This window comes from Corvus moneduloides, chromosome 2 (genome assembly GCF_009650955.1).
Source record: "Corvus moneduloides isolate bCorMon1 chromosome 2, bCorMon1.pri, whole genome shotgun sequence".
Lineage (NCBI taxonomy): Eukaryota > Metazoa > Chordata > Aves > Passeriformes > Corvidae > Corvus > Corvus moneduloides.
The window spans coordinates 31,768,563-31,782,831 of NC_045477.1; the positions used below are offsets into that span (position 1 = coordinate 31,768,563).

Below are 14,269 nucleotides of genomic sequence, written 5' to 3' on the forward strand. Positions count from 1 at the left end.
ACCTGCGCTTAGCAAAATCCAACTTCCTTTATATGAGGAAACACCTACATGCCGATTTAATCACACACCCACCTTCCCTGCCCAAAACAGGGTGGGTTTGGTGGGAAAGGAGGCGAGAGCGAGCGCGTTTTGGGGAAAAAGCAGGAGCTGTCGGACCAGAAGCAGCCCTAAGCCGGGCTTCTCCAGCAGCAGGAAGTTTCCAAGGGGCCTTGCCGAGCATGCGCCATGAGCTGCACGGGCTCCCTATGTGGCAAGAGTGCAGAGGCAACAACCAAACGAATAACAGAGACAAGAGATCAAGAGCAACAAGCTCCCTCCCCTCTGTATTCCTGCGGCCGCCTCCACACAGCCCTTCTTCCCCAGGCTGCTCTCTTGGCCCGGGCCCTCCCGCATCCATCGCGGGCGGCTGGGATTAGAGAGTCTGGCAATCAAACCTGCTACTGGAGAGGGAGAAGAGGGCGAGCAGCTCGAAAGCAAACAGCGGAGTGCATAACCTATCCCTCCACCTCGCACGTCTCAGGTGGCGGCGGGGGAGCAGCAGCGAGCAGCCACAGCTTGTCCCCCCCGCAACTGGAAGAGGGGATGGGGGAGGAGGAGGGGGGAGAAGAGAGGGATGGAGGTGGCACACAATGGCTGGCTGTGTTTGTGGGGAGGAGACGGCCCACAACAGCAGCCGTGGGGGGGCTCAGGGCTTCTCCGTGACCCCCATTCCTCATCCCACATACACAGAGAGGAAAGGAAGGGAGGGAGGGCACTGGGGATCAGGACATTCCGTGTGTTTGTATATATTATGTGTGTTTGTGTCCCCTTCTTGTTTCGGGGAAGAGGTGTAAACGGACAGAGATGGGGGGGGAGGGGAAAGAGGCTATGAAGCGCCCCCCAGGCTGTGGGGAAGGGATGAGGTGGAAGAGAGACCGGCTACCACCGCCAAGCTGAACAAAAATAGTTATTTCGGCTTATCCTTCTTTTCTGCAAGGAGTCCCACCCGCACAGAGCTCGGGAACGAACCCAGGGAAACGGGGGGGGGGAGGGGGGGAGGGACGGAGGGGGGTCACAGGCGGCACTGAGAGGGAGGAGAGGGGAGGGGGAAGTACCCCACCTCCTTCCCGTGCCCGCCGCGGGGGAAGGAAGCTCTCCCCCCAACATACACACACAAATAGCTGCTCCCCCCCAAAAAAAGCAGGGAGCGAGGGCTCCCCCCCCCTCCCCCCCCCCGGGAATCCCAGGCCCCTCCTCTCCCTCGGCGCGCTCCACCCCCGGGGCCGGGAGGAGGCGGGGGGGGGACAGCCCCGGCCCCCCCTCCGCCCCCCGCGCCCCCCTCAGCCGGCCGCCCCGGAGCGGGCGGGAGGGAGAGGTATCGGAGTCGCTCACCCTGGTCTCCGGGCTCCTGCGGCGGTTGCAGGACGCGCTCCAGCTCGGGGAAGGGCAGCTCAGGCAGGTCCAGCAGGGCCCCGTAGCGCTCGAGGAAGGAGCAGACAACGGCGAAGTTGGGCCAGGAGCCCGGACAACGCGGGCCCGCCGGGGCAGGGGGCGGCGGGGATGGGGCCGGAGGAGCCGCCGCCGCCGCCATCTTGGACCTGGGGATGGAGAAGGAGCTGGGGAGGGGGAGGGAGGAGGGGGCGCTGCCGGGCCGGGCCGCCACTATCCCACAATGCACCGGGGGGACGAGGAAGGCAGGGGAGGGCAGGGGGCGGCGGCCAGAGCGGCGCGAGCCGGCTCCCCTCCGCCGCGCGCGGCGAGGGGGAATGAAAACAAGGCGGGGCAGGGGCGGGGACAGACTCTCCGACCGACCAATCGAAACGGGAGGGGGCGGGGCCGGCAGGGAGCGCTGGCCAATGAGAGTGTGGCAACGGGGACCCCGCCCCCTCCCCGCGGGGCCAGGCGGAGGCGGAGCCTGGCGGGGCAGTGGGGCCGCGCGCGCGGGGCGGTGAGTGCGAGCGCGTGACGGACCCTCGGCGTGAGGGGAGCGGGCGGGAGGGCGCGGCCGGGCCCGTGGCAGTCCCGGTGGCAGTCCCGGTCTTTGTGCCCCGTCACGCCAGGCCATGTTTCGGGGGCTCCTGAACAGCACCTTCCCTTCCCTACTCCCTCCCCCCACCCCCCCGCAGTGCTTCTCAGGTTTTTCTGTCCTTGTCTCTTTGCTTCTCTCCGCTGTATTCACAAAGTGCTGTTCCCCCTCTTCTCTTACTACCAGACCTCCGTGACCTCCCGGTTAACTGCCCTCACAAGGCTCCCCAGCGAAATGGAATTGCCAAGTTCCCGAAGAGTGTTTTCCTCCTTCGTGAACTTGACACCTTCCCCCTCCCTACACAGCTGATCTAAACTTCTCCCGTCCTTTCTCTTTGCTTTGCTGATGTCAGTTCTTAATCCTGACCTTCCTTTGGCTGCTGTATCCCCTGGAATGGGAAGTCGCCTGCCTCCTGACCCTGCTCCCAGGCAGCGCTGGAGAACCACGTTGTCTTCTGACACCTTACAGGAGTTTGTTCTGCCCAAAACTTCACGTACACCGATTTACTCTTTCACTTTTATCCTCTTCAGTCTCAGGTTACCCCTTGGCTTTTACGAAACGTCCTTTTCTTCTGCAGATAATATTATCTGGTGCACTGCTCTCGTTCACCTTTTTTATTCCACTTGTTGCTGGTTACCTCCACAGAAGAAAGGTGTGCTGGCAATCTTAAAATCCACCAGCTTGCCCAACTGCAATTCAATCTTAACTTTCTTCCGCTTCCTTCTCAGCTGCTTTTGTCTTCTGCCATCCTTAGCCACCGCTTCATTTCTCTCTTTTAGTATAGTCTCCTGGCATAAACTTGCATTTTGTCTCCTTTTAAGTTCTGCTTCCTTTATTTCTGATGTTTTTAAACCCTCATGACCTTGCTTTTAGAGTCTTGAGCCATTTCTGCTCCTGTCTCTTTGTGTTCGGACTACTGCAGTTTACAAAAATTGCCATTTTAGGTTGTACGTGCAAGTCATTTAATTCAAGGTCTCTTTTGATCTTAAGTGTTACTGTGTATTTTGATACTTTACATTTCTCACAGTGAATAATTAAAAGAAGAATTTGTTCGAGAACTATTTTCCTACTCCTCAGTGATTGGACCACACCCTACACCAAAGGATGCCCAAAGTTTCCGTCAATGAGTTCATTCTTACTCTAAGAAATTCTTATTTATTCAAGTGGCCTGACCTTACTGATATTCTCTGGCAATATTATGGGAAATAGTTGTAGATGACAAATTTTTATGTGTACCTTGTAAGTTTTGTTGCATCATTTCTGCTATTTACTTACTTTTGTGCTGTTTGGATAAGATAGCAAGGAATCCTTGCTCTCCCATTTGCAGTTTATGCCTGTTTGATTGCACAGTTCCAGCCTTGTGATACTGTTTGGATTGGGGAAGGTGATATTCCTGATCATTTTACAGTTCGTTCATCTCTGTCTAACCTCCAGGTCTAATTCTACCATTTCATCTAAAAAGTAGCCCAGGCAAAAATTACTTTCATTCTTCAGAGCCAGATTCTGGGTACTTTATTCGGCCTTTACTCTTTGATTTCATTCTGTTGGGACTACTGCTGGTCATTTCTTCAGCTATAATCTCCCTCCAGGCAGACTTTTGGAAAAATAATCTTACAAATCTTTGTTTGAATCCTTTGCATCGTGGATGTGTGATGGGAGGATCTAGAATATATGAATCCAAGCAAGTTTCAGTCCCCTCTAGCTGCTTGCCTGGCTTCCTGTTTGACAGGACACACGTGCCACTAACTTCTCACAGGAGCAAGAAGGAAAATAATTTCCCCACTATCCTATGTGAGAAGCACCTCTGGCAAACTCAGTCCTGTGCTGCATCCAAAATAATGCAGTTTTTTCCTTCATGCAGTGTTTTAGGCGGGATACTGAGAGCAATCCAAGGAGAGCACGTCCTGTCTGGCGGTGCTGCATCTTTTGTAGCACATTCAAGACAGGAAGGAAGGCTTCCAGGATGACTGGAAGCCTGGTCATCCAAAGTTTTCTCTTTTGCAAGGGCAGTGTCTTTAATCTGTGCCACCAGGGTTCATATGATGAATTTAAACTATTTGATTCTTGGCGAATGTAAACAATTAAAAAATAAAGGATGAGAATCTGTGTATCTGGAAGGATCTGCCACAGAGATTTTCTGGATTAGGCAGAGGTGGACCTCTTTTTACTAGAGAAACAAGAAGTTTTCTTCAAAATGTGGATTTCAGAGCATGTGACTTGGAAGGGCAGAAAGGTGACTCTACCCTGGAGACATCTCAGTGGACTGCCATGCTAGTCCAAAGCATTTCCAGGGTATCATCACCCTGTGATTCCTCTCTTTTTATCTACTGCCAGAATCACCCCAGCAATCAGACTGCAGTACCATGAGGGACTGTGAGGAGGCGAAAGCTTCTGTGGGGAGCTGACAGAGTCCTTGTGAGGCAGAGTCCCTGCCCTGCTGGTACCCAGCAGTGATTGTGGCAGCAGATCCCAACATCACTGTGACACACCCCAAAAAACGGTTGGACTACAGCAGCACTGATAAGGCTCTGTCAAGTTCTAGGCAACAGACTTCAAAGGAAGATGTGTAGCAGTGGTTGGCTGCCAAAGGAAAAACAGAGAAAATAAGCAGAGACTTAGGAAACACGACTGAAGGGACGTTTGTTTAATCTAAATGAAAGATGAGAAAAATACTGAGTCAAGTCCTCAAGAAAACAAAAAAAAATGGTGAAAAAGACAAAGATTAAGCTGTTCTACTTGTCCTCAGCAGAAAGGATTAGAAATAATGGATTTAAGTTGAAACAATGAAAATGGAGGTCAAACAATTAGACAAGTTCTTGTTTGGATGTATAACTATCCCAGGAGACTTGGTCTCTCTCAGAAGTGTCTGGGCAAAGGCTCAATCCCTTTACATCCCTGAAAGTCTTGTTTTCTATAGCAATCTGACAGTGACACTGGTTCATGGCTTTACTGTTTGGTTTGTTTGGCATTTCTTTTTTACCTCATTTACCACTTTAATGGAGCCGCCAAAGAAATAGTACAGATTTCTGATGTTTTAGAAAATTATTGCCATCCTTATTGTTCATTTTAGGGAGAAGATTAAAACCCATATGTGAGATGATATTCTGGGACCTGATCCTTGCTGATAGTTTTAAAAGTTGAACATCCAATACTTGAACAGATTTAGCACGTAAAATGATTTGCCCAAAATCCTGCATAAAATCCCCAAGAGGACTGGTAATTCAACAAATCTGCTGATCCTCAGTTCAAGTCTGTTGTCACAAAATCACGTGGATAAAATCTGTAATAGCATTTCCTTCCTAGCTCCTTGGGGCAAGGACAGAATTTTCCATTTTTATTAATGTGCTGCATATGTTGGCCTGATGTTAAGTATTAAATATCCTTTTTCCAGACTTCGGTTCAACTTTGTGATGTCTTCCCCTGAAATTGCTTCCCTTTCTTGGGGTCAGATGAAGGTGAAAGGCTGCTCTATAACATATAAGGACTGCAAAGTATGGCCAGGAGGAAGCCGGACGTGGGATTGGCGAGAAACTGGGACTAATGTAAGTTTGCTGTTTACTACCCTGCATTTAAAACAGGACTCTCAGAATGGTCCAGAGAACAGAGTTAAAATTCCAGCCAGTGGAACTTTAAAATTCAGTGGGCTGCCTTTTTCTTTCATCTAGCCATTAGATTTTCCTGGGAAGAACTGAGTGTATGTTTTGGAGGTGACTGTGTGGAAGGGTCAGAGGGCTGCAGTCACACAACATCCTACACGCAACAGGACGTAGCAACTGTTGCCATGAGTTCTGATAGCCACCCTGACCAGACAACTCTCATACACCTTAGAGCTCTCAAACAATGTTCTTCATCCGCTTAAGAGTGCAGTTGTCATAAGATGCCAGTAACAACCTCTCTTCAGACTGTCTAAACAAAAGTTATCTTGAGTGAGGTAGGAAATTACGAAAAGTAAAAAAAAAAAAATAGACAGTGACTGACCTTGCATGTTTGGATGACAGCATTGCATGCGGTTTATATCCTTTTCCTTGGAGTCCCTTGTACAGATTTCAGAGGAAAAATATGCAGATACAGTGTCTCATGCTCTATTTTCTCTGTGAAAAGCTCACAGTCTGGCTAATGACACAGTGACTTCTCTTGGTAGCCATATACTAAGTGCTTGCCCTTGTAATTGTTAAAGTTTATCTGTAAATGCAATCAGAATTGGGTGAAAATACATGGAGCAGTATTGATGTTTCAGATTTAGAAGCAGTATAGCATATATTGCATTAGGAACTTGATAATTCTCCCCGTATTAGGACTTGCACTGGGATAGGTAAGTGGCTAGAAAAAAAAAGTTCCACACTTTCAAAGCAAAAGTTAAAGCACAAAATAACAATGTACTGACCAGGCCCAGCACCTGCAGCTGTATCCACGCAGAGGATGCAGCTCTCTTGGATTCATTTTGACACAACTGAAATGCAGAGCATTTGGGTTTGCAACTTTATCTGTTATCTTTGGGGGAACAGAATTTTTTAACCTGTCAGAGTTTGGTTTATGCAGAATACATAATACCAAGAGAAAGGTGGTGCTGTCATGCAAAGATACCTGCACCTTGCAGAGACAAAGGTAGCTGTGTATGTAACCTTTTAAAATGTATTTCATTTATGGCCTGATTATAAAAAAATAACTTTTTATTGGCTGTTCGAAGGGCTGGGTTTTGTGGTGAGAGTTGCTGTCTGCTTGTTTGGCAATGTTGTTTTCATGGTTTACATGCACATGACTGGAGAAGCAGAACAGGTAACGGTCGCTGTAAAGTTCCCAACTAGTTCCCAGCTCAGTCACATTTTTATATTTATTCCAACCACTGGAAAACTTTGGTTTCAAATTATAGGCACTTACTAACATTTAGGAGGCTGTGCTTTCTTTTGAAAGTTTCTAACAAGGAATATCTTCTTGTCACAAGTAAATGTTTAAATCCATAAGTCTTTAGAGGATTTGAAAAATAAGTCTATGTTAAATTAAAATTGGAGGAGTAAAAGAATAGTTGGGTTCTTTGGAGAGGTAGGTTTTCTGGGATCCTTTTTATTTAATTGGGAAGTAAAAAATACGTATCTGAAGTACAGCCTTATGTAAGTCGCTTGTAAAGCTCCTGCTTTAGGTCAGTTCTGTCCTTGCAGCTGAGGAGTGAGGTGATTTGCTTTTAAAATAAACTGGAAACAACAAATATTAAGAATAGAACCAAGGTTTTTCTAGACTGCATTTCCAATGTTGAGAAGAACTGTAAAAAAGTTATTTTTGCCAGCACTGGAAACAGTAGGATTCAACAGGTGCATTTTCTGCCCATTTTGTTTTAACAATGGACTACTTTACAGTTAGCCTGCTTTCTTTGAGCATGTTTTTCCTGCAGGTAGCTGGAACTGAAGTGTGGAAAACAAGCGGTGCTGGTCATGTCCTACACTCTAGTTGGAAATAAATTGGTTCCTTTCGTTCTCTGCTGTTACACTGCTGTCTAGTGGAGCATTCTTTCATCAGGAATATTGTATAACTGGCCCTGCAAGGTTCTGTAACTAAGCACTAACAGATATTGTGGCCTTAACCCTTGGGGATGAATGACAGCCCCTCTCCCTGGCTGGCTGCATTTCAGTGCTGTCTGCTGATGGCAGAAGAAAAGAAGTAGCATTGCCGAAATGCAGGCCAGAGAACAGAACAGGCAAGAAAATCTGCTGTCAAATCAACAATGATAGTTATTTCATTATGTTACATGTTTCCTTTAGTAACACTAGTTTCTTACTAGCATCAAAGTGTCCTCTCTTACCAAAGAAAATCCTTTTGTTCTATGGCTTTAATGTCTCAGGAGCGCTTCTCACGTGACAGCAAACCTTCCCCAGAACTCTAATTATTGTAATTGCAGTAAAACACATCAATTCTTGTTGTCTTAAGTTTTGAGTCTACTTAAAAAGCCCCAAAGGAAAAGCGTTGCCTATTTTGTCATAAACAAGTGCTTAGAGTGATTTGGGCTGAGAAAACTCTGCTTGTTCAAGTGACTTCTGCGTTCCAGGTGTGGATATGGAATGTAAGTGGACTAAGGACTCTGGTCCAGGCAGCCCAAAGGGCCACATATGTCCTGGAGTGTGTCCAGCACAGCACAGCTGAGGGAGGTGCTCATCCCACTCTGCTCTGCACTGGAGCAGCCCCACCTCAAGTTCTGTGTGCAGTTTTGGGCACCCCAGCATAAGGAGGACATCACACTGTTAGACTGTGTTCCAAGGAGGGTGATGAAGATGGTAAAAGGCCTTGAGGGCAAGGCTTATGAGGAGCAGCTGAGGTCACTTGGCTTTTTCATCTTGGAGAAGAGGAGGCTGAGGGGTGACCTCATTGCAGTCTATGCTTTCCAGAGGCAGGGCAGTGCAGGGAAGGTGCTGGTCTCCTCTCTGGTGACCAGCAGTAGGACCCAAAGAAATGCAGTCAAGCTGCATCAGGGGACGTTCAGATGGGGTGTTAGGAAAAGGCTTTTCACCCAGAGGGTGATTGGGCTCTGGAACAGGATCTCCAGGGAAGTGGTCAGAGAGCAAGCTTGTCAGAGTTCAAGGAGCATCTGGATGATGCTCTTAAGTTGTGGTTTAGTTTAAGGTAGTCCTGTGAATGATTCTCATGGATCTCTTCCAGCTTGAGGTATTCTATGATTCTGTGAACTTGGAGAACCATAAAGGTAAATCATCTCTGTTACTGAAATTTCAGACAGTAGCCGTGCTAAAGACTTGCTTGTGGAATAAGTATAATTCACTCACTGGAAGTGGCACTCTACCATGAAAGGCTTTTTTCACCTGCAACCTTAGGAGCTCATGTGTTTGTTTCAGCTTGGAAAGTCTTGTTCCATTCTCTATGAGTCCACCATGGCATTACTTACTTCAAGTGAGAAACTGATCTCAGACCTCTCAAAAACTTCAGAACTTCAGAATTCTACTAAAAAAAAAAGGGGGCACAAATAGTATTTATGGTTTAAAAATAAAAATGCACACCAAAGAGGGGCCAAATTCTAGCCACAGGTTGTCCAGTATCATACTTTTGACCATGTGGAGATACATAGAAACTGAATCCAGGAAGAGAATTAGTGTTATGTAATAATGTTTTACATTAACATTACAGGTGTATTTGTGCTTTCATGTGTTTAAAGCATAATAGCAGTAAATGGGTGGACTTCTTTAAAACCTCTGTTACTGTACTGTGAAAGTTCCTTCTTTCTTCGAGGAGTTTGGTTGCAAATACTCTTTTTTCAAAATAAAGAATAGTGCAGAAATGGAAACTGTTAACTGAAATGAAGCTACCCAATACATTTCAGTCCTCTTCGGTGAGATTTGCCAAGTAAACAAGAAAATTATTTAATCATTTCAATTATCCGAGGACCTATTAAAGTAAGTAAACTTTGGCTTGCAACAAAGGAGATTTTGTTAATTTGAAATCAAACAGCAGTATTCTTGCAACTTTTTAATTTCACTTTAACTGTTAATATTTATAAAATGCCGGAAGGTAGACATAAATGTTTTAGAAATGTGTAATGCATCTTCTTGGTTTTGACTGTTTAATACAGAGTAATCTTGCCATCAATCAATTAATTGTCATCCTTCATCTGCATATTAAATACCTTTTTCAGTTTCTAATGTTGTCTACTGTGTGTATGTACAGAAGAGTGTTGTATTACATTTTGGTACTGCTAATTTACCCTGCTGCTCTGTGTTCAGGACATACAGACACAGCTTTCCTAGTTGATGCTGTCAGTACACAGACTATTATTTTCCTTCCCTGACACTTAGCATTCTCCAGGAGTGCAGCCAGCTGACCTTGAAGAAGTCGTCAGGAAGGGTGTTAAAACTGTGGTGATTGGTCGTGGCATGAGTGAGGCTTTGCAGGTAGGTTTTTGTTCTGTGACAAGCATAAAGAGAACCGCTTGTTTTCCCTCTCCCTCTGATTGGGGGAAAAATTTAAATCGATGATGCTTCATTGAGAGGGGAAAAAAATGAGGATCAGTGTGAATGAGCTCCTGTCAGGGGTCCCTCAGGTCCTGAAAGAAACATCATTTGAGCTCCTCTGTATTAGTGTCAACGTCAAGCAATAAACAGGTTTATGGTTCTGCTACAGGAGCAACTGAAACAAGGAGAATTTTTCAGAATGTGATTAGTCCCTTCCTCTTGCAAGAGGTTATAACTGGCTCTCTAGGCTGCTCTAAATACTTTGGTAATTAGGCATTTTTGTCACTAATGTTGCCAGGGTATGATTTCAGCAGATAAACTAGCTACGGAAAGCTCAGAAGTGCTGAGCTTTACTTGGTGAGAAACAAGTTTTTAGCTTTCTGGTGGGATGAACAACACCTTCTTTACATTAAATTCCTTTAGCTCCAGTTCTATTTATTTTTGTGAGAGAGGACTGCATTTTAAAGTGTGCTAAGGAGATATGGGAGGTGTGTGTAGAAAAGTAGCTTTATCGAAGAGAAGAAAATGAGATCAATCTTAGAACTATCTGAGCATTATTTTGGCTACTAGCAGTTTCTTAAGTCGTGCTTAACAAATGGCATCAGTACCTGGTGTACTACAAGTCTTAAAGTTTAAGGGGAATAGAATCTGATACTTGCTTTTCTGATTTCTTTTCTCTTCCGAGGTTCCAGCATCCACTGTGGACTATCTGAAGAAGAACGGGATTGACGTGCTGGTGCTGCAAACGGAGAAGGCGGTGGCCGAGTACAATGCCTTGGCTGCTCAGGGTGTCAAAGTGGGCGGGGTCTTCCATTCCACCTGCTGAAGCGCGGCTCATTCCGCGTTCCCGGCCCGCAGCCAAATCACGGACACACCTCTGCTGAATCCAATTACACTCAGCAGAGCGTGAACTTACGTGCCAAGGCATTTGTGCACTGACAATCTAAAATGCAAGGACAGTTTATTAGTTCAGGATTTAAACAAATCGAGGGCTCACAAAAGGTGGGGCTGTTAATAAAATTGTTTAATTACAGAATCATTTCCATGTATTGTTGAGATTGACCTAATTTTCCTCTGAAGGCTGTCCATAATCTTGTTACTTAACTTTTCACCTGTTGACTAAATCAGGAGATTATGTTTTGAATACTTTTATTAGAAAATGGCCCAAAATTACATTACTGGCTATTGGAATGCAGCCATAAAATATCTGATGAGAACAATCAAATTGTAGATATGAAGTGGTAGTAAAGAAGCACTTTACCACCACTGGATAAATAAGTTAAAAATAAAGTAAATTAAAAAGCAAACCCAGAACATGCAACTTTGCCTCCTGCAGGTGACCTCAGTCAGGGTATTTGCCAATTTATGAACATCATGTAATGTAGCACTTTTAAATTTTTCATTGAACCTGGAAAAGGGAAAAAAATGTCAACAGGGTATAAACATAAAACCTGGGCCTTAAAGAATATTCTTATTAATTGCCAGTTGTGAGGATTGAGTTGTCCAATACATACCTATTCAGAAGTTCCTGCATGCTTAAAATCATCAGAACGGTGCGCTACAAAACTAGAGTTTGCAGCATAAAACATTGATCTTTAGGAAATCAGTCTAAATTGCTGCTAGCAAGGTGCTGCTGGCAAGCTGGGGATGCTTGCGAGAATTGCTACTGGTCATCATTATCTGATGATTTAAATGTGCCAACAAACACATTATTACACTGAGGATTTAAAGAGTTCTCTTGGTTGCTGTTCTTGGTGAGCTTCTATCAATATTGCCAGTTACAAGTTACCTACTGTAGATTTTTTTCTCACCAGGCTCACCATTTCTTGTTCTGTGCATATTAATTCTGTGTGTATTAATAAAAGTACCAAGATGAAGCTGTTAAAGCCCTGAGGCACTTGGAGCTATCCAAGCAGTAGTAGAGGCTTAGATTGATAGAAGAGCACAATGACTTTCCCAAGATGCACAAAATACTATGGTTTTTTTCTGTTTATTTTCTCTAGTAATCATTTAGAACCTTTTATCTGATAAAATACAAAGTGGTGTAAAAGCAAAGGGAAAGTAAATACTTCAAAGTTTTATCTTGCAATCTCCTAAATATTGCAATGTTTTCTGTTAGTGTAGCTACATTTGAAGAAAAATCTTACCTAACCCAGCAGGAACTGCCTTTCCAGCTGCATCTGTGTTGTCTGAGGCAGCAGCTGGTATAATGCTCGTTGTAGCTGCTGTGACATTTTTCTGCATAACTTGCCTGGTGTGAAGGAGAAGGCGAACTGCTGACCCAGAAGACTGTGGTCATCCCAAGGGAATGCCAGTAGAAAGAGTTCCTACCAGCCCACAGGGTGTGGAGACTTTTGCACTAAATGTTCTCTGATAGTGACAGTGGTCTGACTCTCTTGATCGTGGTCGTGTATTTGCGTTATTTTATGAGCTTCTGGGCATTAAGGCAGCCTCAAATGGGAAAATGCTTTGTAATGCTTTGACTGAGAGGACACTGCAGTACTAAAAAAAATGGAAACATGCGCATTATACTGCTAGGAGAAGTTGAGCAAACATCTTCTTTTTCTCCTCCAGCTCTGTTTTTTACTGTTTTTTTTTTTTACATATTTTCATGTTAATGTGGCACATTAATGGTGATGCCACATTCACCAAAACTGCCTAGCCCAGGTCCTACATTGGAGACAAATACTGTGGGCTTCTCACAGTGCTGCTGCCACACGATTTATCCTCCCAAAAGGCATGCGGGGAGCAGAGCCCGTTTTGCCAGGTGACTTTTAGAGGTGTACCCTACCCAGCTTTGTGCTGCAGCCTCTTAATTCTTCCCTTCATTTGGCAACTGGTAGGATGCAGAAGATTCCACTTCCAAAACAGGGAGCTGTAGTGTGCAAAGAAATGAATTTCTTTTTTTTAAGGCAAACTGCTAAGCTTCACCACCAGTACAAAATTTTGGTGTCAACAAAGAGATTATCTGCTGCAAGTCTTTTCCATCCATGTCTTCTCTTGCTGCTCTCGTCACAGCTTCCTGAGTCAGCACTGTCAGTTCCCACAACAGCATCTGTTCCACTTGGGCTGCTCCAGTCACTGAAAGCCCGATTTCCTTCTTGGTGCCTGAAATTGCTTTGCTAGATGGTGGAAGCAGCTGGGATTGATTCATCAAAAAATTCCAGCAGAGCTCAAACTGGTATCTTTGTTAAATTGCTGCTTTCAGCTAGAGCCATAAATAATTTGTGAAAATTATGGGCTCATAGCCCAAATCATGGGAATGCACTTTTATAGGGCAGGATTTCTCACATACACCACTGCTCTGCCTCCCACCAGGAAAACGATCTCCCAGTAGGCAGTGAACTCCCACCCTGACGCTGAAATTAAAGCCGAGCTGCGGCTGGGCTGGGAGCCAGGAAGATTCCACCCCAGCTGCTCTGCCGCCGAGTGGGTCAGTCCCCAGCCCTTATCTTTGTGAAGCAGCATGTGCAAGCTGGCAGCCAGGAGAAACAGGCCATAAAAGGCTCACAGACACCAAATGCAACACAACCAGCATTTTTAAGGGACATTGGGCAGCATTTGTGCAAAGCCTGGCATCCACAAGCCTTCAAACTTTGTATTTTGAAGTCCCACTGATACCGCATTAGCAAACTGTAAAGTAAAAAGACAGCCTTTTCTGCCTTCCCAGTGTCTGTTACTAAGAATAAAATGGAAGATGCCAGTGAAATAAGATGAAAAAAGTAATTATAACTTAGACAAGCAAGACAGGATTCCAGAGGAAATCCATTTCTGTGAGCTTGAACCCAAGATGATGACCTGCACAGCATGGTGGAGAGTACAAGTCTGATGAGGAGCGGCCTGAGGGAGCTGGGGGTGTTTAGCCTGAAGAAGAGGAGGCTCAGGAGGGACTATATCGCTCTCTGTAACTCCCTGAAAGAAGAGCATAGCCAGTGGAGGGTCAGTAACAAGTGACAGGACAAGAGGAAATAGCCTCAAGTTGCACCAGAGGAGGTTTAGACTGGATATTGAGAAAAAATCTCTTTCCCGAAAGTGTTGTCAAGCATGGAACAGGCTGCCCAGGGAAGTGGTGGAGTCAGCACCCGTGAAGTGTTCAAAAGGTGTGTGGATGTGGCACCTGGGACCATGGCTTAGTGGTGGGTGTGGCAGTGCTGGGTTTATGGTTGGACTCCATGATCTTAGAGGTCTTTTCCAAACTAAATGGTTCAGTGATGTCATGCAGTCCTGATTTATGAATTTTCCACTAAAAGCATTCAAAGCTGGGTTTCCCACATACACAGATGCCTTATGTAAATTAAATGCAGAAAGTTAATGGTAA

At 45.4% G+C, this 14,269-nt stretch overlaps 2 protein-coding genes across 4 annotated transcripts in view; one reads left to right on the forward strand and one right to left on the reverse strand.

Moving 5' to 3' along the window:
* Window positions 1–1,588, reverse strand: part of RSF1 (remodeling and spacing factor 1) — a 67,131-nt gene extending 65,543 nt beyond the window's left edge. The window contains exon 1 of the mRNA XM_032098994.1: window positions 1,372–1,588. Coding sequence (XP_031954885.1) covers window positions 1,372–1,570 — 199 coding nt within the window. The 5' untranslated portion in view covers window positions 1,571–1,588. The remainder of the gene's footprint in view (window positions 1–1,371) is intronic.
* Window positions 1,342–11,828, forward strand: AAMDC (adipogenesis associated Mth938 domain containing). 3 transcript variants are annotated; one of them, XM_032099006.1, is made up of 4 exons: window positions 1,342–1,434; window positions 5,397–5,547; window positions 9,796–9,891; window positions 10,637–11,828. In XM_032099006.1, exons 2-4 carry the CDS (start codon window positions 5,416–5,418, stop codon window positions 10,775–10,777), a joined length of 369 nt encoding a protein of 122 aa, XP_031954897.1. In that variant the 5' UTR covers window positions 1,342–1,434; window positions 5,397–5,415; the 3' UTR covers window positions 10,778–11,828. The 3 variants fall into 3 exon arrangements, with proteins under 3 accessions (XP_031954897.1, XP_031954896.1, XP_031954895.1); XM_032099005.1 differs by lacking the exon at window positions 1,342–1,434 and adding an exon at window positions 1,831–1,927 and having other exon boundaries at window positions 10,644–10,764; XM_032099004.1 differs by lacking the exon at window positions 1,342–1,434 and adding an exon at window positions 1,832–1,927.
* Window positions 11,829–14,269: the final 2,441 nt, after the last annotated feature.